Source organism: Cheilinus undulatus, linkage group 3 (assembly GCF_018320785.1).
Source record: "Cheilinus undulatus linkage group 3, ASM1832078v1, whole genome shotgun sequence".
Lineage (NCBI taxonomy): Eukaryota > Metazoa > Chordata > Actinopteri > Labriformes > Labridae > Cheilinus > Cheilinus undulatus.
This window is the reverse complement of record NC_054867.1, coordinates 55,885,129-55,912,930: the sequence shown is the minus strand read 5'-3', so window position 1 is coordinate 55,912,930 and position 27,802 is coordinate 55,885,129. Positions and strand designations below refer to the sequence as shown.

The 27,802-nt window shown below is 37.3% G+C and overlaps 2 protein-coding genes across 3 annotated transcripts in view; both read left to right on the top strand.

The window, feature by feature from the left end:
• Positions 1-198: 198 nt before the first annotated feature.
• Positions 199-3,673, top strand: hesx1 (HESX homeobox 1). Its single transcript, XM_041783635.1, has 4 exons — positions 199-319; positions 2,850-2,995; positions 3,255-3,356; positions 3,470-3,673. Exons 1-4 carry the CDS (start codon positions 199-201, stop codon positions 3,671-3,673), a joined length of 573 nt encoding a protein of 190 aa, XP_041639569.1.
• Positions 3,674-8,650: 4,977 nt separating this feature from the next.
• ergic3 (ERGIC and golgi 3) overlaps positions 8,651-27,802 on the top strand; it is a 29,478-nt gene continuing 10,326 nt past the window's right edge. The window contains exons 1-9 of one of the 2 annotated variants that reach the window (XM_041783243.1): positions 8,651-8,807; positions 14,162-14,232; positions 17,795-17,882; positions 19,149-19,268; positions 19,884-19,980; positions 20,063-20,228; positions 21,768-21,825; positions 26,861-26,875; positions 27,393-27,424. In XM_041783243.1, the coding sequence (XP_041639177.1) occupies positions 8,720-8,807; positions 14,162-14,232; positions 17,795-17,882; positions 19,149-19,268; positions 19,884-19,980; positions 20,063-20,228; positions 21,768-21,825; positions 26,861-26,875; positions 27,393-27,424 (735 nt within the window). In that variant the 5' untranslated portion in view covers positions 8,651-8,719. The remainder of the gene's footprint in view (positions 8,808-14,161; positions 14,233-17,794; positions 17,883-19,148; positions 19,269-19,883; positions 19,981-20,062; positions 20,229-21,767; positions 21,826-26,860; positions 26,876-27,392; positions 27,425-27,802) is intronic. The other variant, XM_041783244.1, reaches the window with a different exon arrangement.

Genomic DNA, 27,802 nt, shown 5'->3' with positions numbered 1-27,802 from the left:
CCTCCTCTCCCATTTAAACCAGCAGGCAGACGTCTTCACGCTCCTCACTCCTCTGCTGATGTTTGTTTGCTTTATCACAGCTAGATGGATTTTTAGAGCTGAGTTCTGATTGTGTTTGCAGAGTGAAGCCTGACCAGTTTTGTTTGACTTGTTTTTTTTTAACAAGTTTTTAGCATTTGACGTTTATCTATTTAGGGCATGGCGTCCTTTCAGGCTCCTGTTAAAGCAGAAAGCAGGCCGGTGTTTACCATCGAGAGGATTCTGGGATTGCAGCAGGAGAGACCCAGACACTTCCTGAAACTGCACCGACCCTGGACAGGTGAGGGAGAAACTCTTCTAAACAAAGTTAGCAAGGAGGGAAAGACTGAGATGTTCCTCAGTGGTTAAGGTCTGAAGCAATCCTGCAAAATCTAAAAAGCTGACAAATCAAGTCATTGTTGTAGTTACATGGATTTAAAATGACCCCCATTAATAATGCATAAGGAGGCTGAAATAAGGCGGAATTATCCTTTAAAGTTGTGCAAACATGAACTAAATTAAGTTTGATTTTAAATAGCACCACAGCATCTGCACAACAGAAACACTAGCAAAACTATTTTATGTGTTTTGTCAGGATTTTAGTGCAAACTCTAATTTTGATGAGTTCAGTGTCAAAAATGACTCGTTTATTTCCTCATCTCACCGCCGTGGCTGCCAGGGCGGCGTCTGCTGGTTCAAACTGGAGTTAGACCACAAAGACGGATCAGAATATAAACCACTGTTTAACTCAGGAGTGTCAGACTCAGGGGCCCAGTTCTGAGGCCTGAGGGCCTAACAGGGTCCAAATTTAACCATAAACTCTCTTCAACAGCAGAGAATTATGGGGGAAAACTTCAGCACTGGTGATGATGAAGGATTTTGAGATTGAAAAGGTCAAAATGATTCATTTAAAGGCTCAAAATCTGAGATAAAAATGTAAAATCATTAGCTCTAAAAGTTCAAAACATGGCATTTAGAGTCAAAATAAAGTTTGTAAAAGGCAAATATGTGAGATAGAAAATTAAAATCATGATTCTTAACAGTCAAAATATGAGATACATTCAAAATCGTCGGTTTAAAGCGTCAAAGCGTGAGAAAAACATTTAAATTTTAAGTTTTAAAGGTCAAAATTTGACATTGAATTTAAAATTGAGGATCTAAGGTCAAATTATGGGATAAAAGTCAAAATAAGAAGCTAAAAACATCAAAACATGAGAAAAAATCATAATGGAGAGTTTAAAAGTTAAAAATATTACTTGAAAATTTTAAATTGAGGATCTAAAAGGTCAAAAAATAAGATAAAAAGCGAAATTGTGAATTGAAAATGTCAACATGTAAAATAAAAAGTCAAAACCAAAAACTAACTGTGAGATACAAAATTAAGAAATGACATGAAAACATAAATGTATTTTGCCACAGTCCTGACTTTTTATCTAATTATTTGAACTTTTGACTTTCTCTAATGATTAACAAGGATATTTTAGATCATCATGGTTAAGTTGACATTTTTAAACTGGGGGGAATCTGCAGACCTCGAACCGGTGGGCCGGTTAGAATAAAGAAATGATAGGATCTGGACCACGGGCCGGATTTGGCCCCCGGGCCTTGAGTTTGACACCCCTGGTTTAGCTGCAGTCAGGATACAGAACTGTCCTTATAAAGTGGATCATGTGAACTTCAGTCTGATGGAGGTGTTAGTTTTAGTTTTTATCTCCACAGTTTGGCCGGTGTTGTTTCTAGAAAAGGTCAGAGCCTTCCTCTCCATCACCGAGGCGCGACATCCTCTATGAGCTCCAACATCTCTGTAGAAGAAGTCATCATTTCTCCTCCTCAGACCTGCATGTTAGAATTTCTGACAAACTCGTCCTGATGAACTGTGATTTATTTTCTCAGGATGTTGAGAGAATTAAATGTGACATTTTTAAGTCTTTCATGGACATTTGGGAGATAAGTTTATATTAGGAGAGTTTCATTGGAAGTTTAGGGGGATTTTTTTTTTTTTTTTTTCATGTGAATTTGGGAATTTTGTTTTGGTGTTTGGGGGAACTTGTTAGGAAATTTTCAGGAATTTTCAGGTAAATGTGGGAAGTGCATTTGTAATTTTAGGGAGTTTGATTTGGTATTTTCTTAGAAATATATTTCTGCATGTTTCAGAATGATATTGGGAATGACGGGGGCTTTGACATTTTCATAGAATTATGAGCAATGTTTTTTCATTTCTGGGGGAAATTTGACAAGATTTTTTTAGGGGTAATTTTCTGGATTTTTCTCAGAATCTTATGACACATTTTTGTTGGAATGTGTAGACTTTCTGATAAAGTTTGACTGAAACGTTTAGGGAGAAAATCTGGGGGTACTTTCATGGGATCCTTTGAAAAGATGAGTAAGAACTTCCACAGAAATTTTCCGGTAATTTCTTTAAAATCTCAGGTAATTTGTGTTGATTTGGGAAAGGGAAAAATGTGTGAAATTCTGAGCTTTTAGTGTGAATTCTGTTTATGCTTGGCCTGAATAAGTGGTTGAACATCTGCTCTAAAACCGACCCAGCTCTCTGCAGAAACTGGACCTTCAGGGGCTCTGTGGACATTTATTTTGGTAAAAACTACTTCCTGTTCAAAGCCAAGGCTGAGCTTTTAAATGTTTGAGACCTAAGAGGGAGAAACTAAAAATATATTCAAACAGAAGATCAGGTCTCAGCTGGTTGAAGAATTTACAGCAAACCTGCACATCAGTGTTTTTATATTTATCACTGTTACATTAAAAATATTTCTTCTTCTAATGTTAAAAAGTGTTGAATGTTTGCTCTGCTCTTCTTCCTCCTCATGACTCAGATGTCGATGTAGAGAAGGAGAACAGAGGAAGCAGCGTGTCCTTTAAACAACAACAACAGCATCATCTTCCTCAGCCGCTGAGCTGCAGACCAACATCAAGCTGGTACATCGGCCGTAGACCCCGCACAGCCTTCACCAACAGCCAGGTAACCAATCAGTCCATCAGTGAGTCTTTCAGACAGACCCTTTAAAGAATACATTTGATTAAGACATTTATCATGAAAATAGAAAGCTTAGTTTGTAGTTCAGAGCCGTTCATGAACCTAAAAATACTTTAACCTGTGTTTATTCTTTTGTTTGAAGACCGTCCCCCTCCTCTTCTTCTCCTGCTGTGAGCGGTACTTCACTATATCAACGTTGAGGGTCACCTGCTCCCCTTTGTTGATCTCTCTGTCTCTGGTTCAGGTCAAAGTCCTGGAGTCGGTGTTCCAGATGAACTGCTATCCTGGGATTGAGCTGAGGGAGCAGCTGGCCAGGAGGCTGGAGCTGGACGAGGACAGAATCCAGGTCCAGACAGCTCAGACCTCTAACCTGAACTAAAGAGACCTCTAAGGCAGTGAAAACTCTCTATATTAATTCTCCTGCTCTCTCTGACCACCCCTCCTCTTCATCTCTCTCAGATCTGGTTTCAGAACCGGCGAGCCAAGCTGAGGCGCTCCCTCAGAGAGTCTCGTCTGAGGCTTGTTCAGACCGCCGTGGCTGACCTTCAGGTGGAACAGGAGATCATCAGAACTGGACTGAAGACCAGCAGGGACCAGAGAGGGGATCACAACCTGGCCCTTCATGTAGAGCTCAGGGTGGAGGAAGAGGAGGAGAGATGCTGATGACTGCTGATTTAACATGGACGGTTCACATTTATGCAGCTTCCTGTTGTAAAATAAATTAAATAAATCACTTTTCTTATGAAAGCCTGTAGCAGCACAGCTGGCTGACGTTTTCAGGGTTTAGGAAATGAGGCCGAGGCTGTGTGAAAACTTAAAGTTTCTCTAATCTAAAGATCAGAATTTGTTCTGTGATTTGGTTTGTCATCCATAACCTCCTCAGGAGAGCATTTTTACTTCCTCCCACTTATTTGGGATAAGTCCTGTCTGATAAGTTCATACATCAGCCTTGTTGTTGAACAGGAATTTCTTGGACATTTTCCTTTCCAAACCCCAAACAAATTCCATTAAAAAATAAATAAATAAATAAATAAATAAATACTCTGAAAATTCTTAAACATTTTTTCCAACGTATCCCATGAAAAGAACCCAAATATTTCTTTAGATAGTTCTCAAATCTCTCATTGAAACTTCCTCATAAAGCCCTAATATTCCAATAAAATTTTCCCCCAAAATTCCAAGCACATTCATGAAAAATTTCAATCAAATCCCCCAAATATAAAAGCAAATCCCACCTTAAATTTCCAGGCAAATTCTAGAAATGTTCAAAAAAATTCTCCAAAATTCCATAAAAATGATGGAAACCTGATTTTTTCTAAAGAAACCCCTGAAAATCTCAAAGGACAATCCCAAAACACAAATTCCAATATTAAATCCAATAACAAATGTCCCATATTTCCCTGAAAATAGAAAAAAACAAAAAACAAACAAACAAAAAGCTGAAATATACAGTAACCTCTAAATTTCCACTAAAAAACTTGACAACTTCCAAGCAAATTCTCTAAAATATCCAAACAGGAAATTCTCCAAGCATTCAAACAAATCCCTCAGAAGAGAAGAGAAGAAAAATGTCATGTCCTCATATGTGGACGCGGGGTCTTAGGAGGATGTTGTTCAGCTGTATTTTGGCATTTTTATTTTCTGTACAAAGTAAATTTTTATCTTAAAGTTCTTGAAGCTTGTGTCCATCCTTTGGCGTATTAGATTACCAGATGTTTATTACTGGGGGGATTTATCTCTGATATTTAGTTAAATAAATAAATAAATAAAGATTATAACCATGAGTAGAGCCCGACTCAGAGTGTATTTCTGCTGAACGATGACAGACGCACGACGATAAACAAATGGATCCTGATTATGCAAACAGACAAACTTCATTCAATCATTCAGTCCTTATATTTATATATGCTGATAGAGAGACTTTTTTAAATTCAGATTGTGAACTTCTGTGCTAAATTCCTCCTTAACCTTTAACATGTCATTGAAAATACAGAATTCAGACCGTTTCAGGAGGCAGAAGTGAAAATGTCTGATGGTCTATATGATCTATTATTACTGTAGAATGATGAGGGCATGTTACAGCAAATAAATAAAGCTTAAAAACAGACTCCAAAGGCTGTTTTTAGACTTAACTGTGTCATTTTTGCCTTAATCACATCAACATTTGTAGACCTTTCAAATCCATCATTTGTATCTTAAATTTTAAATAAAATATTGATTATTTTATCAGGCAGTAATAGAATCAATATTTTAAATAAAATATTGATTATTTTATTAGGCAGTAATAGAATCAATATTTTAAATAAAATATTGATTATTTTATCAGGCAGTAATAGAATCAATATTTTAAATAAAATATTGATTATTTTATTAGGCAGTAATAGAATCAATATTTTAAATAAAATATTGATTATTTTATCAGGCAGTAATAGAATCAATTTTAGATAAAATATTGATTATTTTATCAGGCAGTAATAGAATCAATATTTTAAATAAAATATTGATTATTTTATCAGGCAGTAATAGAATCAATATTTTAAATAAAATATTGATTATTTTATTAGGCAGTAATAGAATCAATATTTTAAATAAAATATTGATTATTTTATCAGGCAGTAATAGAATCAATTTTTAAATAATATATTGATTATTTTATTAGGCAGTAAGAGACTCAATATTTTAAATAAACTATTGATTATTTTATCAGGCAGTAATAGAATCAATATTTTAAATAAAATATTGATTATTTTATCAGGCAGTAATAGAATCAATATTTTAAATAAAATATTGATTATTTTATTAGGCAGTAATAGAATCAATATTTTAGATAAAATATTGATTATTTTATCAGGCAGTAATAGAATCAATATTTTAAATAAAATATTGATTATTTTATCAGGCAGTAATAGAATCAATATTTTAAATAAAATATTGATTATTTTATCAGGCAGTAATATAATCAATATTTTAAATAAAATATTGATTATTTTATCAGGCAGTAATAGAATCAATATTTTAGATAAAATATTGATTATTTTATCAGGCAGTAATAGAATCAATATTTTAAATATTGATTCTATTACTGCCTGATAAACAAAGAGCTCCTCTGGAAGCATCGCCCCAGGCTGTCCTAGTCTGGGTTTGGATATTTGGCCCTTCTTGTTCCAGCCCTGACAACAATCAAAGACAGGTTGTAGTTGAACCCCTTAAAGCCTGTTAACTCAAATAATAGCCAGAAAATTCTCATTTTATGTAACAGAAATATTTATTTATCATTCTACCCAAATCCAAAAATAGAAAAATTTCTATAAAATTACATAAATGTATTTTTTTGTAGCACATTTGATACATTAAGGTGTTTTAGCCACCGATAATCCACTATAGGCTTTTTTATAATTTATCTGTCTGTCCCCATAATATGTTTGAGGAATTTATTGCTCATTTTGATTAGATAGAGTTCCCATAAAAGTGATTTATAATTTACAAGAGGAAAGAAATATTATTGAAGTTTACATGCACTTTAGTTTTTCAGTGTTTATACAGAACCTTCATGTTTTTTTACTTTTGTTCTCCTTATGCTCAGATAAGTTATTATTGTGCACATTTTTATTTCCAGATGTTTTATTGCTCAAAAATGTGAGGTGACCCACCAAATATGTTCACATGGGCATGAAAATAATTATTACCAAATTGTCAGCAGGTTATTTGTGTATTTCTACTTCTTACTGAATCGACATCGACGCATTTAAAGCAGTATCGAATCAAATCGTGAGGTTCTTAACAACCCAGCCCTATGATAAATGGGCATTTAGGGGTTAAGGCAGGTCGGCGCTCATATTTTAATTTTATTCATTGGAAAAAAAAACACTTATGAGTATTTAGGACTCTCCATAACAGGAAAAGGTGTGTTGCATGTCAAAAAAGAAGTCTAAACTGAGCTTTTTTTTTTCATCTATTTCTAGCCAGAAAAATTGAATTTCACATGTGAATATCAGCAGCTACCCAAGAACCGATGCTGAGTGCCTTACACCAGTGTAACCCTGCTCTCACAAAGAGCCAAATTCTTGAAAAATACTGTCCCAAGAGCCACAATCTAAGTAGTGAAAAGTGGAAAAAACAGCTTCAAGTAGCAAAAAAAATAAGTTAAAGGTGGCAAAAATGGTCAAAAAGCAGCAAAAATGGGGATAAAAGTGGAAAAAGACGGGTGAGAAGTTACGAAAAAAATGAGTTACAGGTGGCAAAAAAATGGTCCAAAAGTGGCAAAAACAAAACAAAAAAAAAATGAAAGTGACTAAAATGGAGAAAAGCAGTCAAGAGTGGCGAAAGGGGGCAAAAACATCAGAAACAACTGGTATTTAATGACAAAATATAGCTTAAATGGGCAAGAAATGGTGAAAGGGCTAAAATAAAATAAAATTTTAAAAAGGGTGCCTAAAAGAAGTAGGAAAATGGGAAACAAGTAGGAAAAAAAATTTGAAAAAATGGCTAAAAGAAAAGGCAAAAATGGGAGGGAAGAAATCAAGTGGTATTTAATGGAAAAGGGTAGCTTAAATGGGCGAAAAGTGGCAAAAAAAATTGTAAAATAGGGCAAAAATTGGAAAAAGTTGCAAAGAATAGGGAAAAAGTGGCAAAAATGGGCAAAAATGGGCAAAAAGTAGTAAAAAAGTGGTAATTACTGACAAAAGGATGCCAATGGGTGAAAATGAAAAGTGGAAAACAATGGTGAAAAACAGGCAAAAAGTTTCCCTTTAAGCTTTTCTGGGGAATGATATTCACAATTAAGACATAAAAGAGCCACAGATAATCACTAGAGGCCGCATGTGGCTCCAGAGCCACAGGTTGAGTACCACTGCCTTACACTGGTATATTAAAGGTAAAAATAAGGCCTGAATTACTTGTAGAGTTAAAACAGCAGTCAGTGAAGAAAGCTAACTCTACTGAAGTTCCTGAAATGTGATTAATCTGTATTTCTAACTCTGTAGGTGGTTTTCACATTACAGACACCTCAGTCCTTTGGCCTGTAACACCTTTAAACGCGATCTTCACCTGGACTATCTGGGTGAATATTAATTTAATATTCCCAGAATTCAAATAAAAGATATTCTTGCAAAGTGTTTTTGCAGAGATGGTAAAGTAATGAGCCAGAAAAAATGAAATAATTATGAATAATTGAAAAATAAATATTCAATTAAAAACATGCCGGTTAAACTAAATAAATAAAATGATAAACTGATGATAAAATAAGTCGCAAAAAAAAAATAGACATAAATGCAAACTCTATGATTTACACTCCAACTTGCTAATTTAAAGTCAGGAATGAACAAAGTTAAATATTAATGAGAACAATAATGTCAAATTATAGAATCACATTTGAATAAATTAGATTTTATATCGCTTTTTAAATATGGCGGCACTCTCAGATCCTCTCTGATAGAAGAGAAAATGTCATGTTTTTTAGATAAGTTATTTATTCATGTATTTAATTTTTGTGCCAAAGTTTCATTTGTTTTAATTTTCGTTTCTGTTTCTTTTATTACTTCGTCAAACAAAACAAAAAACAGGATGGATTCACGCGGCCGGCTCTGATTGGCTGAGCCGTCCTTCGTTCCGTGCGTGTCCCGGAAGTGAAAGCGTAGGACTGATGAGTCGCTGGAGTGCAGGAATCTGTCGGCAGTATTTGTTCTCAGCGGCGGATTTCAGGTGTCAAAGATGGAAACTTTAAATAAACTGAAACAGTTTGACGCTTATCCCAAAACTCTGGAGGATTTCCGAGTGAAGACGTGGGGAGGAGCGACCGGTGAGAGGCTTTAATTTATCCCAGAGCTGCTGCCATTCACTCAGACAGGCTGTTAGCCGCTGCGGCTAACAACAAGGCTAACCTCATCATCTGTCTATTTAGACCAAATATTATATTAAACACAACAACTTCAGGTTCAACAGGAGCATTTTAGCACATGTGGAGTCTGAATAACAGCAGAAAACACACGTTTAACATTTATAATTCAGTAAAACGTTCATATGACGACAGAGCTGTTGGTAAAATGACCATAAATATCCACAGTGAGGATCTGTTCTCTGGAGAAATGTCACTTTTTATGTCATTTCCCTGACTTGTGAAGGACACTCAGTAATTATGGCCTTTCTTAACCTAAGTGCCACAAACATGAGTATTATACCATCAGAGGGAAATTCACAGTCATATTTTAGGGGTTCATTTAATATAAGAAATGTCCTTTTCTCCCATCAGGCTGATTGTTACCGGCCGATATCCGATATGCCGATATTTATATTTATTATATTTATTTATTTTAGCCGATATCGATTTTTAAAGACACTCTCCGGACAAGAAATCTTAGTCCTTTTGGACACACTTTAAGGTCTGAGGATGACCAAGAAAACAGACTTTAGTTCCTAAAAAAACACTTAAAAGTGTAAAGAATGAGGATATATAAAGAAATAGACCTATACTGACATAGGTCTGTCAGTTCAGCCTAAAACTCCACTCACTTATTAGTACCTGTGGACAACATTTACAGTCAATATATGCTGAACTCCACAGACAAACTATTGGATGTAAATATCGACACTGGTATTTGCCTTTTTAATAGGGGTGCACCGATTGCAATTTTTTCTGGACGATCTTTAAAAAGCCTGACCTGCCGATTTTGGCTGATACCCGTGAAACAATACAAACTTGTTGTTTTAACTGCTGAGGTAGTTCTCTCAAATATAAATGTAAAGTTCAGAGCATTGCTGTCCAAACTGCTAAATTATATCAGTTCCTTTAGTCTTTCATTTTTCACATTTTAGTAGGTAGAGGCAGATAAGATCGGTGGATAAGATCGGTTTCATATGTAAGTATCGGCCGATCCCCCAAAATTAAGGAAATCGGCGCCGATTGTTGGGTTGATCGATCAGTGCACCCCTACTTTTTAAGCTAATGTCTGCAGATACGATAGAACGATAATATCGTGCATCCTTAATTGTTACAGCATCATGATTATTAAAGCAGTTGTTGGAGCAACATAACTTATAAACTTACATAAACTTATAACTTACAAATAAAAAATAGACATTTCAAGGGACTGATTTTAGAAGTGGCACACACTTGAAACAGCCAGACTGTTTATCCTGATGTAGTGGTAGATCTTTGAGACAGTCCAAGCTGATCTTCAAAACCAGAGGCAGAATACACTCACCGAGTTTCCTTAACACCTTCGTTTTCAGGATGAGTCAGTAATCACAGTGTTAAAGGGGTTTTGTTCAAGTCCTACACAGGTGTTATATTTAAAAAGAAAATCTGAAATTTTCTTGACTTTTACCAAAAATACCAAATATGTCACACATTTCCTCTTGATAGTCTTCCTTTCCTTTTACCTCCCCTTTTCTCTTTTATTTTGATAGTCGGATCGGCAGATATGTCTGTTTATGGGATTCTGTTTTCCAAATAATAAAAATAAGTTTATTTATAAAGCACCTTTCAAGAACAACAGAGTCACAAAGTGCTTTATAAAGGAGATAAAGGAAAACACAGGCAATGATGCAAAGGTACAATAAAAGAATACACAGTACGACACAACAAACTAGGTAAAGGCCGGACCAAACAAGTAGGTCTTAAGTTGCTTTTTAAATGAATCAACGGTGTCTACTGATTTTAAACCCAATGGAAGTGACTTCCAAAGAGCTGGAGCAATGACCTTAAACTCACAGTCTCCTTTAGTTTTCAGTCTGGAGTGTGGAACAACCAGCAGGTCCTGATCAGAGAACCGAAGAGTCCTGCTGGGATTGTACGGTTTTAAGAGTTCAGTAATGTAGGCTGGTGCCGGACCGTGCAGGGCTTTAAAAGTAAACATAAGGATCTTAAAATGTCCTCCAAAATGTACGGGAAGCCAGTGGAGAGAATACAGAATTGGTGTGATGTGTGACCTTTTTGAGGACTTGGTAAGTAGTCTGGCTGCAGCGTTTTGAACTAGTTGTAGACGGTTTATAGGTGTTTTACTGAGACAGGTGAAAAGTGAGTTACAGTAGTCTAAACTGGAGGAAATGAGTGTGTGAATAACCATCTCCATCTGAGCTGTAGAAACAATGTGTCTGAGTTGAGCAATATTTCTGAGTCGGAAAGAACAGACAAGCGTTACTCAACCCTGCTCCACCAAAGGGCCAAATTATTGAAAAATACCTTTGTAAGAGCCACAATGTAAGTGGTGAAAAGTGGCAAAAACTGATTAAAGTGGCACTAAAAAAGTCAAAAAGGGAAGAAATAGGCATAAAATGGCAGAACAGGGGTGAAAAGGGAAAAACATTTCAATCCAGGTGGCAAAAACATGGCCAAAAAAAGTGAGTGTAAAAGTGACTGAAATGGACTAAAATGTGAGAAAAATGGTCAAAAAGCAGCAAAGAGTGGCAAGAATGCTGAAATCAGTGGCATTTCATGGCAAAACTTGGCTTAAATGGGCGAAAAATGGCAAAGAAGGGAAAAAATCGTAAATAACAGACGCAGGATAAAAGAGGCAAAAAACTGGTGGCAAAGACTGGACAGAAGTGGTAAAATGGGCAAAAAGAAATGGCAAATGTGGGCTTAAAGCAGTGAAAATGGATTAAAATTGGCAAAAAATTGAAAACAAGATGGAAATATACAGAGAAAAAGTAAAGGCTGACAATTAGAGCCAACTGTATAAATGTGGGGATTCAAACTGATTAAAGTGACTTCAATGGATAATTTCTGAGGTCAAAGTTTCCCTTTTTAAAGGTTTTCTGGGGGAATAATGTTTCAAATTAAGACATAAAGGAGCCACAAATCATCACAAAAGAGCCACATGTTGAGTATCACTGTCCTAGACCCTCCCTTCAAGTCCTTGCCTCTGCCTCTAAAGCATATCCTGGTGACCACAGAGGAGGTTGGGACCCAAACTGAATGAAAACTTTTGGAGTTTCCAGAAAGTTTTGATGCATTCATTAGTTGTGGAAAATCTTTTTATATGTGGGTACAATTCAGTCAAAAAAAATACATTTACTGTTTTTTCCCTCTGTGAATAATTTATTTATTTATTTATTTATTAAAGGGGGAACAATACTTATTAATGAACATTTTAAAAAATGTAAATATGCCAGATTGTAGCCCAAGGCTAATTTCCATCCGCAGACCCCCTGGCAGGTTGATGTGAGAAATAAAGCATATACTCAAAATATTTACACACAGGACACAACCGTGAACAAGAACAAAAACTGTGACTGAAGGATCATGTTAGTACAAACAAACAACAATAACACATCAGATGAGCCAGACTTGATCTGTGGTGAACATACCCTTGTTTTGCACTGAGTCTAATTGGACCTACCCCTATATTGCACCAATTCCTATTGCACAGATTCCTGTATTGCACCGATTAATATTGCACATATCCCTATATTGCATTGATCCATATTGCACTGCGTCCAATTGCACATAATAATAAATTCAAAAGAAGCAATTTTGCTAATAATTCTAGAAAACAGAAAGCTCCAGCAACACTTGTAGTTCAGAGAACACCTTTATTCATCCTCCATGCACGCTGACAGTTGGTGAAGTCAAGACAGAATGATCTAGTTCTAACATTCCCTAGTGAAGAGTGAATGTGCAGATTTACAGGTCAGGATTTGTTTATTACATGTCTAAAGATCTTTACAGTTTAAACTGCTGTTTTATTTACTATATTTAACCAAAATAGAAGTAGCTGCATGATGTAGTACAAAGTAATTTAGATGTAAGCTAATACAGTTCATATTTTTGTGTGTTTATTAAGGATGGGATTATACTAAACTATCAAGCCATCTTTTATTTTAAGAAATGAAGTAAATTTATGAATGAATCAGCGATGCATGATATTTGATTTTTGTCAGTATTATCTAATGATATTTATAGATTAATTTGGTCAATACTAATATGGATGCTGATATATAAATGTAATTCAGACGACAGCAACAGTCATAAAAATGTACTTCAGAAAGAGTCCTGAAGCCATGCTTTAAAGAGGATAAAGAGAGGAGATTTCACTGTCACTGTCTAAACCTTCACAGGCTTTTTTCTACACTCAGCAGAAATTAACAGCTGATACATCAAACGTAAATATCCACAGACATGTCCATATCTGCCAATAACATCATGCATACCTGGAATAAATATGATTTTTTTGTTCTAATCATCCAACAGTTAAATGCAGAATATCCTCCTTCCTCATTTTCTTCATGAATAAAACTTGAACTTAACTCATTTGTACAGGATGCTTTATGTTCCGGATGTTTTCCTGCCCAGTTATTCAGTGAATCATGACACCTGCATGGAGAATCATTGAGATAAACGTGTGGAAAGAGACAGTGGAAAGACGTAGCTAACATGCAGAACACACCCTGTATGAAAGCAGTGATGGCGAGAGTTAAAGCAGACACGTGCTGCAGCGAGCAAACACGCTTCCACCCTGAAACATTCCTAGAGAATAGATGAGGTTTTAACCCTTTCTTCTGCAGATAGCTGAGGACTGAGGCATTGTGTTTTTTGGTTGTCTGTCCCTTCCCGGCCATTCTTCTCGTAATGTCTCAAGAACACTTGCAGTGATTTTCTTTAAAGTTTGCACTAAAGTCCACTGTGAACTGATTTTATTTTGGAGAGCCAAAGTCCCGGCGTCATGATCGTCCCTTACTCTAAGATTTCTACAGTCCTATTACTCCAGAAACCAGCCCAGCCCTTCTTCTTTATCCACCGCTGTATTTCTGCTCTCCAGCAGCTGTTTAACCCTCAGAGACATACACCTGCCTGGCAGTAGTTAGAGTTGACTTTGCTTTCTTTATTGACTGATTCCCCAGGAGTGGTCTTTCACTTGAAGATGACAGTAAACCATCAGTTTTGTGCCTGTAATGTGTAAAACTTGAGTTTTTCCACAACAGAATTGCCAGTAAATTCAGGAATGTTCTATTCACACTTGGTTTAAACAGATGATCTCACGCTGATGTGAGGTAAAAAAGGTGGAAGTATGAAAGAAGTCAGCTTCTGCAGCTCCTGCCCCTTCAAGTTGAAATCTGAATCATGAAGACTGATAGTGGGATTTTTCTTTGACCTCCTGCTCAGAGTTTAGATTAATTCTGCAGAATTCTAACACCGCTCCTCTGTCTCTGCAGTGACTATCATCAGCGGCGTCATCATGTTCATCCTGTTTGTCTCTGAGCTGCAGTACTATCTCACCAAAGAGGTGAGTGAATGGATTATTTGTTATCCTCCCCAGCAGGACAGAAAACTACAGCTGGAATAGCTAAGTGTGTGTATTTCAAAAAAAGTGGTGCTGAAATGGATTTAAATCACTGTACTGTCTTCAGATTAACACCAGCTCCTTTCACTGATCATACAGGTTAAATAACATACTGCTGTTTTACTCACATGCTTGAGTAAATGATGTCGCACTAAAAATGCTTCTGAATGTTTTAAACCTCTTAAACTCAAATGTTATGTACACATGCAAAGTAAGAGGATGATTTTTAAAAGGTCAAGGATGCAGGGAGTTTTATTCACCACCATAGGGTTGGGGGGTTCTCATGAAATAAGCTCAACATACCCTGACTTACTTTGAGTAAGCAGGTTAGACAAAGCCTGAAGCTCCACTCAGAGATGGAGGGTATGATGAGGCTGGTGATGGACTTTTGAATTCATGTTTTCTGCTTTAGCTTGAAATTAAACCGCAACATGGCCTGCTGCAATTTACATATCCCAAAAGCTGCAGTTTTTCTTTAACTTGAATGTGTAAAAATACCAGTTTAGTATTTTTTTGCAGCAGAGATTTTATGCACATCATGCAAAAATTCACGTTTTTTTAGAATAAAAGTTCCTGCTTTTTGTTAAATAAAATGACATGAAAATGATTATCCCTTCAGTATAGCAGTTAATGTCAAATTTGAAATATGAGCCAAAATAATTGCAATTAGATATTTGTTTTTAGTTGTTTTATATTTTATCTAATATTGTGCACATTATAGTTTAGAATGATTTATTGTTTGTATTTATTGAAAAATATATAAGATGATGAACTTAAAAATAATTGCATATTAAAATGCAATCAGATTATTTTTGCAAACATTCAGCCCTTCTTGAAATCTAAGACGTGTTAAGAATAAAAGTAATGTGTATGAAAACATGTTCATGGTCAATAGACAGGACTCTCTTTAAAGTGGTTAAAGAAATAAATGATTAAATAAATTATTCACTAAATATTAATGCTATAAAGATGGCCTGAGGTTAACGTTAAACAGGAAACAGTTCCTGTTGAACCGGTCTGAGTCTGCTTAGTCAAACATTGACTCTGACTCCAGCAGGCTGCTGAGTATCTGTGAGGTTAAGACTGAAGAATGTGTCTGTGTTCTTCAGATATTCTCATCTACATATCTGGGTTTATATGTAGTTAACACATCACATTTAAAACTCAAACACTATTTAGAGCTGAAGGTATTCTGTACTGTATTAAACTCTATGATTTCTACAGCTCTTCATAGACACTGAAAATTAAATAAAGGACTGGTTAAACTATTTTCAGTATCATGTTTTCAGATTTAAGGTGTCTGTTATTTTTGTGGTTCAGCTGGAAAGCAGTAAAACAATAGTTTTCATCATCTCGATATTTATATAACTAACTTAATAAACTGAAATATAAGAGCGCATCAGGCTAATGTTTTAGCTCTTCCCCCACTCTTTTAACCTGTGTCCTAGTATTGTTGGCTGGATTTTAGATTTTTTCACAGACAGATCCTGGAGCGTTAAAGTGAACGGTGCTCTGTCTGACGTCCTCCTCTCCTCCACTGGTTCTACACAGGGCTGTGTCCTCTCACCCATTTTATATATTCTGTACTCTGACGACTGCTGAAGTTCACATCCAGGAAGACATGTCCTGAAGTTTGTGAATGACACAGTCATAGTGAGTCTGTTACAGGAGGAGGACACAGCTCCTGGACCAGTGGTGCGATGACTCCTTTTTAAACCTAAATGTGACAAAAACCAAAGACATGTGCATAGATTTTAGAAGGAACCCAAACCCACCACTTTTTATTGTAACTAAAGGGGAACTGTGGAGCGCGTCACCACCTTTAAGTACCTTGTAGGGGTGTAAATCACCAGTTTCATCACGATACGATATCGATTCTCAGAACAACGATTCAATATTTGACGATATCACAAAGTCTGCCACGATTCTATTTGATTTAGAGGCCTGCGATCGATATCAGACGATATTGTGAACCCATTTACCACAATCTGTTACTTTTCACGTAAAGGAAATAAACACAATATTGATACGTTTTGATAATTTTATTGCCAAAGGTTTAAGGGAGGGGTATTCAAAGTGTGGAAGAGTGAGCCTCCCCTAAGAAGAAATCACTCATTCGATGGACCACCACCCCACAAAAAAAATTAAACAACAGTTCAAACATTTATGTGTGATCTTTAAACATTTTTAACGTTAGCATATTTTGGATATTTTGGTTTGCAAATGTCCTTAAACATCTGCCTTTCCCTCTTATTCAGTTAAAATGCCATTAAATACCCCTTTTTCATATTTTTTTGGCCATTTTACAACTTCTTTTTGCCACTTTTCCCCATTTTTTCCACTTTTATCCCATTTTTGCCCTTTTTCACCTTTTTGCCCATTTGAGCCACCTTAAATCATTGAATATCCCTTTTTTCCCCATTTTTTGCTCATTTTTGCGATGTCTTTTTGCCACTTTTTCCCAATTTTTGCCACTTTTATGCAATTTTTTGCCCTTTTTTTAACCATTTTTTGCAACTTTTTGTCCATTTAAGCAACCCTTTGCCATTAAATACTACTTGTTTCCTTTTTTCCCAAGTTTTGCCTCTAAGTTTTTTCCATTTTGCCCTTTTTCACAATTTTTCTACCACTTTTTCACAATTTTTGCCACTTTTATCACATTTTTTCCCCTTCTTTTTACCATTTTTGCCACTTTTTGTCCATTTCAACTACCATTTGCCATTAAATACCACTAGTTTTCTCTTTTTTGCCCATTTTTGCCACTCTTGACTGCTTTTTGCCCGTTTTAGTCACTTTCCATTGTGACTCGTGGCTGGGCGGAACTGTCGTAACCAAGCACACGGGGGGACTTTCAAAATTAAAGCGTAAGGTAAAAATGGTGATGGAAATCGATTATTATACTTTCAATCGATTTGATTGAATCATTGCTCAGACATTCGATATATTGATCCGGATCGATGAATTGTTAAACCCCTAGTACCTTGGTGGGGTCATCAACAACAAGCTGTCTTTTAATGAAAACACTGATGTGTGTAGCGTTGCTGGTAAAATCATTGATGTCACATTACCTGATTTGTCAACATTTGCATGAGAGTAATGACTAAGGCTCAGGACATTATGCAGTGTCCTGCTCATCCTCTCCATGCTGAGTTTGAGCTCCTACCCTCTGGCAGGAGATTCAGATTACCAAAGGTAAATCCAACAGGATGAAAAATTCCTTCAGAACTCAGGCCATCACACAACTAAATTTAAATTTAAAAAATGACCAGTTATGATGCACTTTATTTTCACTGTTGTAATGATGGTTCTGCTCTCAGATGTCCTTCTAGGTATTTGTGTACTTATCCATTTCAGGGTTTTGTCTAAACTTGTGTGATTGTGTTTCTCATGTTTTATGTTTTTACCCGACTGCGGACCAAATTTCCCTCAGGGGACAATAAAGCTGAAGTTAAGCACGTCACCACAGCATCATGGCTGCTGTATTAAAACGGTTTGTGTCCTGCAGGTTCACCCTGAGCTGTACGTCGACACATCGAGAGGAGACAAGCTGCAGATAAACATCGACGTCATTTTCCCCCACATGCCCTGTGCCTGTAAGTGCCACAACATGTGCCTTAACTTTAAGAGTCAGGATAATAGACCTGACCAGCTGGGGTCATTATGACTGATAAAACTTTTATACGGTTTTGATAATCTGTGTTTATATAGAAGAAGAAGATATACTGTATTAAACCCCAGAGGGATAGTCAGTATTTATGTTCTGTTGATGCTTCTTTAACATGCTCCAAAGACGTCAGCCAGGAGTAAACTCATATGCACAAACACAGCTACAGCATCCGTGTCAGAGAGAGAGGCTTCACACTAAAGCCGGGTGTACACTGTGCGATTTTCCCACGATTCGGCCACGAATTTAGAGTCGCATGACTCCCTTTAGAGTCGCACAACTCTCAGTTGGATCAGGCGTCATTTCTCGTGCTGTGTACAGGGGGCTACAACGGCCGACCACGCCCCGACTACGAACTTATGATCAGCTCCCAGCTGGTCGGGAGGATTTCTGGCATGTCTGATGTTTTGGTCGTATGACTCCAGACACTTCACAGTCAGAGCAGAAACACGAGCAGAATAAACAACTTTGGGGGATTGTTTTCCTTTGTAAAGGGTCAGACAATGTCCTAAATTACCATGACAACGACTAGAATCACTTTCTGCTGCACCCCACTATGACAAAGTAAATAAACGAGCAGGAAATACTCCAATCCGCTGACCTGCTGCAGCTGCAGACACAGAGGTGCTTCCTGTCTCACACACACACAGGTAGAGACAGTGGGAGAGAGAGAGAGAGAATATGACTGGAGACGCTTCACCCGGAATGTATGAGCCTGAAAAAAGGAAACTCTGCAGGTTTCTGCCACAGTCCGTCCCGATTTCAGTTACACAGAGTGAGCACTTAGGTCGTGCATGACCGTCGGATCGTACAGTGTGAGCACACAACTCGTGCACGATGGTCATGCGTCGTAAATGATTCAGTCGCACAGTATGAGATGACATTCTGCCTTGACCGTGGTATGGTCAGCTTGAAATCGCACAGTGTACACCCGCCTTTAAGAGCAATTTTCCCTGTGCAGATTTTCAGGAACACCTCTGCACTGCTCCATAAGTTACCTATAGTTCTGAATATTACCGAAACTAAATCTGACAGGAGACTGAAAGAGGAATAAAATCATCAATAATTAATGCTGAAACTAAAGCACAGTTTTAAGGTCTCGATACTTGAACGTCTAACTTTGCAGTTGAAATTGATTGTTTATAGCTTTTTCTACCAGCATATGAAGCACTCTGACCTTTCTCTGTTGTTTAAGATCTCAGTATAGACGCAATGGATGTGGCCGGCGAGCAGCAGCTGGACGTTGAACACAATCTTTTCAAACAGCGGCTGGACAAAGACCTCAAACCCGTCACAGACGAGGCAGAGAAACACGGTAAACATGGCCCTCACTTTGACATTTGACCTCTTCACATTCATGATTCACTAGAACTTCACGCTTTCAGGCTGAATCTATCTGATAGAAACTAGCAATCAACCTCTGTTAGCTTCAGTTATTAGTCTGAGACCAGGGCTTTGGGATCTGTTCTTGTAGAGGCCATGTAGAGCGCCTACACTTCTTTATAAAACCGGCTTAGTCAGGATGCCCGATTGGAATACTCTTCCTGGAAATGCGGTCAACAGTGGGCCACAGGAATCATCAGGTCCTTAAGGAGCTGAACTAAAAGTTCATGTTCTGTTTGGTCAGCCTGAAGGATCAGTGCATTATTACTGGTCTAGCTGTTTGAGTCAGGATGTGATGGATTTCTAGAACCAGAGTCAGACCAGTGCATCCCTAGAAGAAACCTGTCCAGGATGTAGAAGAAGAATGATCCAGATTGTCCAGTTTCTCTGAATGATTTAAAGCCCAGGGTAGCATTTCACAAAACCACAAGAAAGGGCAGAAACAGATTCATGTCTTAGTCTCTGAGGTTAAGATCTGAATGACCAGAATCCTGAAGTCTCCAAACTCTAAACCAGGGCTGAGTTTTTTATTTTCTTGTGTATGCAGAGCTTGGTCAGGCTGACGATGGAGAAGTGTTTGACCCCAGCACCCTGGACCCAGACAGATGTGAGAGCTGCTACGGAGCCGAGACCGAAGACCTCAAGTAAGAGCCAATCCTCTCCTCTAGGACTTTGTGTTTTTGAGTAGCCTAGCACTTATTCCTGCTACTCTCCATGTGTTTTCAGGTGCTGTAACACCTGTGATGATGTGCGAGAAGCGTACCGGCGGCGAGGCTGGGCGTTCAAGAGCGCAGACACCATTGAGCAGTGTAAGAGAGAGGGTTTCACCCAGAAGATGCAGGAGCAGAAGAACGAAGGCTGCCAGGTTTACGGCGTCCTGGAGGTCAACAAGGTACTGCAGTCGTTATCAGTGGAGTTTTATTTGTACGTAAAAAGTGCTGTCATCAAGAAAAGAAATGTCTGATTTCAGTGATTTACTCACAAACCTGTGGAACAATTACTGTTATTTAAGTGATTTATAGTATTTATAGTGAATGAAAACTGTAGATGCACAAATCTTTAACCAAAAGATGCTGCCAGGGAAAGAGAAGTGCCAGATTTGTCAGCAGTGTATCACTGCGACTGTATCTTTGCTAATTTAAACAGTATGCCTGCAGGTTTATGTAAAAAGTAAAGTTTTCTGTTAAGTAAAAATAAGAATTTACTAAATGCCAGGTGCCTAAAACTTTTATTTTTGTTCCTGTGGTATAGAAATGATCATCAATCATTTCTTTTTTACTGAAATGGTATTGAAATGTAATATTCTGGTGTTGTGACTGCCAGCTGGGTAAAACTTTAAAGGTCACATATTATGCAAAAAACACTTTTTCAGGCTTTTCTAACAAAATATGTGCTCCACAATCCCCCAAGAATCAGAAAACCCCCTCTCTTTCCCCAGCTTTCAGAAAATTTGTGCTGATACAAGCTATTCACAGATTTGCCCCTCGTGATGTCATTTGGAAAACCAACCCCCGCCCCCAGGTTTGGTTGGCCCTCCCTCTTGGAAGAAAGTTCTGCCCTCTTCTCCCGATCCTCCTCTCAGCTGCCAGCTGAGAGGAGGATCGGGAGCACCACATCCATGTCCTGCGAGGGGCGGAGTCAGACAGCTCAGTAACATTTAAAGCCACAGACACAGAAAAAAGGGGGGTTTTTAGACATGCAAACATCCAACACTGGAGTGTTTTTTCAGCAACAAACACATGCATGTTAGAAATGTGACCTTTAGAAACTTTAAAACCCCTAAAACTTCTTTAAATGATGATAATTGGGGCATTGATGGCCTTGTATTTAATGCTAACATCTCATGTGCAGTTGTCCCCTAAGTGGGTGTTTCACATCCAACCTTTTAGTTCCTTTTCCACATCCACTCATTCACCCTTTTCTCTTTTTAATTCATGACTGTCCATCGTCCCATCTTTATAATAAATGCATGCAAATCCCCAAAATAAATTAGTAAGACCAAAAACAGTTACTTTTCAGCAGTGGATGAAATGAACTAATTCTCAGTTCCTTAAAGAGCAGAATATAGGGAATAAGAAGAGCTCCAGAAATACCCTTTTTTCTGTTGTTTCTATTTTTTTCCAGTAAGCTCTTTTCTAACACATCCTCTGTGCTGTATGCTTGATCGTACATTATGATGAATTTTTTTTTAAATATATCAACTTTGCAAAAATATCTACAGAGAAAGATTACACAGATTGTTAAGGTGTATACACAGCCCTTCAAAAGTGTAATAACATGGACTTCAGACATGTTTTAGGGTTTTTTCTTTCCTTGCTGCTATCTCAAATACATAGATTTGTCCTTTCTTTACATGTACTTCTGTTGCCAGTGTCTTTATGGTCTGATGCTGTTATCAGGTTTTAATCTGCTTCTTCTCTTTGTGTCTCAGGTTGCAGGAAATTTCCACTTTGCTCCTGGGAAAAGTTTCCAGCAGTCTCATGTTCACGGTAAGACCTGCTGCCGATCCATCCTGATCATTAACACACAAACACACACACAACCACAGCAAGGTTTCTGAACACCCCGGTAGAGATCTGTGGGGCAGATCTATGATTAAACATCAGCTGATTTTATAGTCTCTGAACTTAAACATAGACTCCTTTAATCCAGTGTTTCTCAACCTTGGGGTCGGGACCCCCTTGGGGGTCACGAGACACTGAGAGGGTGTTGCCAGATACCTTAAAAGAACTAAGAATATATATTTTTTAAATTATGCTGTTGCCACTACACCAATTTTACCAAATGTTAACCCTTTTTCATCACTTTTTAACACCAATTTTGCCAATTTTAGCACATTTTTCCCCTTAAAACCCATTTTTTGTCAATTTGAAACCCTTTCCATCACTTTTTTCTGCCTGTTTTAGTCACTTCTAAACCAATTCTGGCCACTTTCTGCCTGTTGTTCCCTCTGTTGACCCATTATTGCCTCTATCAACTTTTTTTCAATCCTTTCGCCCATTTTTCCCGTTTATATAAATTTTTTATCCCATTCCATCCAATTTCCACCATTTTTTTTGCACTTTATAGCCATTTCAGCCACTTTTTAATAACCTTTTACCACTTTTCATGCCTGTTTTTGCCACCTTAACCCATTTTTTTGGTCATTTTTTCCACTTTCATCAAATTTCTGCCACTTTTAACCCGTTTATGTTCTTTAAAAATCCAATTTTACCACCTTTTTACCATTTTTATCCATATGAACAAATTTTAGCCATTTTAACCCATTTGAATTATGTTTTTAACAAAAGTTTTTTCATCTAAAGAAGGCTAAATGAATAAAAAGATATTTGTTTGTTGATGAGAGTGGTTAGTATTCAGGTCAAATATAAAATATGTTTTTTACAGCTTTACTTTACAATAGACCATGGTTTTGCTGACCTCCATGGATCTCTAGTTTGGCTGGGTCCCAGAAACCTCCCCCTTTATAACTCCTTTGGGCACCCTTGTCTACACACGACTTTTCTTGAATGTTCCTGGCTGTGTTCAACCACCTTCAGGTGCAGTGGGGGTCCCCGGGCTCTGGCACCTTTATTTTGGGATCGCGGCCTGAAAAGGTTGAGAACCACTGCTTTAATCAATCTTTCACGGAGCTCAGTGATCTTAAATACTCTGAGACTCTGTTAAACCTGAATTCACATATAAACAGGCTGAATCCTCGCCTCCAGACTCCCAGACTCAATGACTGGTTCCTGTTTGTGTTTATTGGCTCCCATAGCTAAACCCTCACACCCCTGTGCCATGCATATGCTACGGTCAAGGGTTCATCTGGCTTGGGGAGTCAGAGGGATTTAGGATGGGCCACAGTGGTCAGAAGAAAATGTTTGTTCCATTTTGCATCCTGTGATTTGGGTTTATTGTGGTTTTTTCTGCTTTAGTCAGATGCATCATGAAATACAAGCTAACATAAATAAAGGGTGTTCAGAAATGTTGGATTGTGACTGTGTCTCTGCTTCTCCTCATTATTCATCCTTTCTCACTAAATTAATCCACTAATCTTTCCTGTATCGTAACCCTGGTCTGAACACAAACTTTTTTTGCATGCTTATATTTTAAAAGTCAGAATGAATTGCTTTAATTGTGCTGGAACCATAATGGTATGGATATACATCTTTATTTTAGTATTTGAAATATTTAATTTAGAGAAGCTTTTGTAAATAAATCCTGAATATTTAGGACGATGACCCTCACCCACTGACATGGTTAAGATCAGGCAACACCTTAAGGACTGTTTATCTGAGCTGCTGGCTTGGTTATTTACTAAATGTTCAGATCTTCAGCCTCCAAATGACTGATAATATTCTAAACTTAATATTGAAACAGATACCAAAAGCTCTCCCGCAAAGCTGGGGGTGAATCGTAGTGCAGGGCTGTTAAATCATGTTGATGATTGGGTCATCCACTGGCACTTTAATGTTTTTCACTTATTTGTTGTTTTTGCTGCTAATTTTTTCAAGTTTACAGTGAATGATTTAGCTAAACAGCAGAGATCTTAATGTCAGTAAAAATACCCATGCTTTCTGCCCTGATCTAGCATCCATGGTTATTCCAGAGTCAAATCAGTGTGCACAAATAAATCTGTCAGAAATTTAGAGTCTTCTAAAGCTAAGAAAACAGGATTAGATCAACAAATGTATGTCATGCACAGCCCCCTCTGTGCCCCGTGTACCAAAAATGTTTAATATTAAAGAAAGTAAAGGTGCACATATATTAATCTTTGCTTTAAAATCTTTCTCCTAATCTTGCATGCAGGGAACTATCAAATACAGTTTTAGATTTAAGCTTTATGCCAGCATGAAGCAGAGAATTTAAAGTCTTCTGGCTTTAAAAGATATTTCTCTGTGACCTTAATCACTGTGAGGATGATGCCACAGTACAGTAAGGTCTGACTGATGTTCAGTTTATAAAGGTTATGTAAGTGAGATCAGAAGTCTGTGAGTCAAAATCAGAACATTTGAATGCAACTGAAGTGTTTCTGCAGGGATTTATTAACTGTACATGTTAGTTACGTACTCTCTGAGACAGAAGGCTTCAATGAGCCTCCTTAAAGGATCGACACCCTGCCGTGGTTGGGGGGGCTCAGCGATCCCTAGAGCTATACCAGCGAGAGCTTAAAAAGCACGACTGGTAGATCAGCGTCCTGGCCGGGTCACCGTAGTGGGACAGGTGGAAGGGTGGAGTCCTAACAAAGCGATCCATCGGTGCTAAAGGCTGGGGGCATAGCCATAGCACTACACCTTATAGAAACTACAAACTATCCCAGGACAGGGCTGGGGAAAACAAGGGGATCGTTAACCCTCTGGTATCTCTACAAATTGCTGCCTCATTTTCCTCCTAGTGTGCAAAAAATGCACAGGGGGTTTATTACCGTAAATAAAAAGTTATATTAGTTTATTTTTAATTGTTCAATTTTTTCCTTGTTTCATCAACTTGTGCCATTAACAAAAATACCAAATACTTAATAATTGTCACATCTTTTAACTCTTTAATTGCCATGTTTGTAATGTAAACAAAAATATTTTTTTGATGAAAAAAAACACAAATTGATTTTTTTCAAGATTCTACACTGAAAGTGAATAACTTATTTATGGATGATTGCAGCCTGGCATATGTCATTGATTATAGCAACATTGGTTAAAATGCATTATTATTTTTCTGTGAGGTCAGTTATTCTAAAATACTCACGTTTTTCACCCTTCTGTGCAAAAAATGCAGACCTTTAAATCATGTTATAAATATACATTTCAAAATTGTTTTACTGTTAATGAATTATATTTTTCTCATCTAAAGTCAGCCCTAATCATCAATGTCAAATACTTGTTCATTTTTAACCTTTTACATGCCATGTTTCACTGATGATGTCACTGCATTTTTAGATGCAAAATACACAAAAAATGATTTTTTTGCAAGTTACTACATGAAAATTAGATAACTTATTTTTTGATTATTGCACAGACACACTCACAGACTCACACACTGATCTGCACTTAAAAAAAACCTCAGAGAGTTAGTGAGAAGGGGAGCAGAGGGCAGTATAACACTGAAATCTGGGGGAAAAACATGTATTTCCTGCCCTCGCCTATATATGATAAAAATGACGTCACAGGGTAAAAAAAATGGTCCAGGTGCAAATGTAAAGCCCCAACTCTCAAATGAAGCCCAGAAACCAGAAAATGCATGATTCATGCCTTCATGGCGTATGGATCAGAAGAAGTGGTTTGAATGGGTTTCAATGGGGACTTGTTACACAGCAGGGATATTAACGCTATAAAAAAGGTTTACTTTATTTATGTTGGGCTGATTGTTGTGGCTGGGACAGAATTTTAAAAAATGTGCAGAAATGAACAAAAAATACAATACATGATAATATTAATTGTGAAAGAGGACAAAGTTTTTCAAAAAAATATAAACTAAGTGTGCATTTTTGGCACAAGGGGTATCAGAGGGTTAACTTCTAGAGAGCTATTTTGGTGGCTGATGCATCACCTCTTATCCTCTGCTCGTGCATTTGAAATGAAAATAGGTTCAGGGGCATCCCTAATAAAACGTTTATTATACAATTATTTAAAAGCATTATTTTTGTTCTTGTGTGCCTTTCCATCTGCACATTGATTTTCCCTTCATCGTCTCTGTCAGTGATTGCTGCTGCTGATTTGGTGTCTGTTTTTCTTCTGGTGTGATTCTGACCTGACTTCTGTTTTATCTGACTAAAATGTTCTTTATTTTTATATTAAACCAGAGCAGGGAATTTACAGTTCATCTAGCTGTGTTTATAAATCCTCTAGAACTGACAGCCTGTCTGGCTGCTTCTAACTTTAACAGACCAGTCTCTGTTTCACCCGGTCAGTAAGTTTGTCTAACCTTCAGCTCTTAGATATAAAACTGTGTTCTTTAAACACATCTTTAGGTTGATAGAAAAGTGAAAGAAACTGCAGCTTCAACTGTTAAAATCCTTCTCTGAATAGGAGCTCCCTCTCTCATCCACATCTGTGATAATTTATCAGTTATAGTGTTATATTAGGATTTTAAAGAGCAGAAATAAGAGATAAGAATCACTGCTGCTGAGGATTAAACAGTAAACTTTAAATAAAAGAATTACTATCACCCAAACTCCCTTTGCTAGGACTATACCTGAAGTATCATATGGTGCTTGGGGCTGCAGGACTACCCTGACAGAAGTCTCTCTAAGCTCTGCCGTTAGAGCAAAAGATAATCCTCTATGATGGGATATCCCACTCTGTTAAATCTCAGGCCTGTAAATCAATCCACTGAGTTTTTAATAGTCAGAACTGATGAAAGATTCCAAAGCTTTGACCTGATGCTTTACAGATCATGTCTAAAATAAAAATAATAAAACCAAGATACCGTTTGTTAAATATTTGTCAGCGTTGTGCAGCCCCAACAGCCCCCCTCCCACACATGAACGTGACCTGGTTTGTTGTCTACCTGCACCGTTTTAGTGACTCTTCTCTCTTCTTTCTGCAGTGCACGCTGTGGAAAGTAAGTCCATCTTTATTTGCAGTTTTTCGTATTTGTAAGAGCATCTAAACTTTAATAGGAGTTTACAGTTTCATTGTAGTTCAATACCGTCTGAAAGAAAAATGGAAAAGTAAGGCAGATTTACACCCACAGATTGTCAGGTATACATGTTGACCTGCTCACTGATGTAAATGTCCAATCATCCAATCACACAGCAGCTACATTTAGGCATGGTCAAGATGACGTGTTGAAGTCTAACTGAGCATTGGCTGAATCTCAGACCTCAGCACCCTGATGTTATCATGTTTGTGACTAGTGTTAACTCTGTGTGACAGTTTGCCTTCAGCTGTGTGTGCTCCCTTTCACTAAAGCAACTAAACACCTGAATCAATAAGCAATAATCAACACAACCTGATCAATAACTCACTCTTCTAACAGTTCTTTAAGATACAAGTACTGTTTCCCTCTGCTGAGTTTGCACTTGAAGAATATGAAATAACCAAAGTGAGAACATTCCTGTCTTGTTTTGTGTTTGCAGTCCACGACCTGCAGAGCTTCGGCTTAGACAACGTGAGTAACCCTGCAACCATTTTTCTCTATAAGCTCCTCCTTTGCTTTAATTACCTGTAAGCATTGACAATTATTCACATTCACACATTTAAGACACATTTAAGACCTTTATTAAGACCTGAGCTGATAAATATTTAAACTATTATTTGTGCCGCAAACAGTCTAAAATAAAAGGCGTGAGATTTCTCAGTGCACCAGAAAGAGATGAAGATCTGGTTTAATGTTAATGAAACGTCAATGGATAAAGAGGACGGATACAGGATTATTCCTTAACTTTCTTTTATTCCTAAACTAGGGCTGAACAATTCTTGAAAAATATCGCATTCTAATGATTTTGACTCGTTTTGCCAATTGGATATGAATTGTTGCATCGAAGGG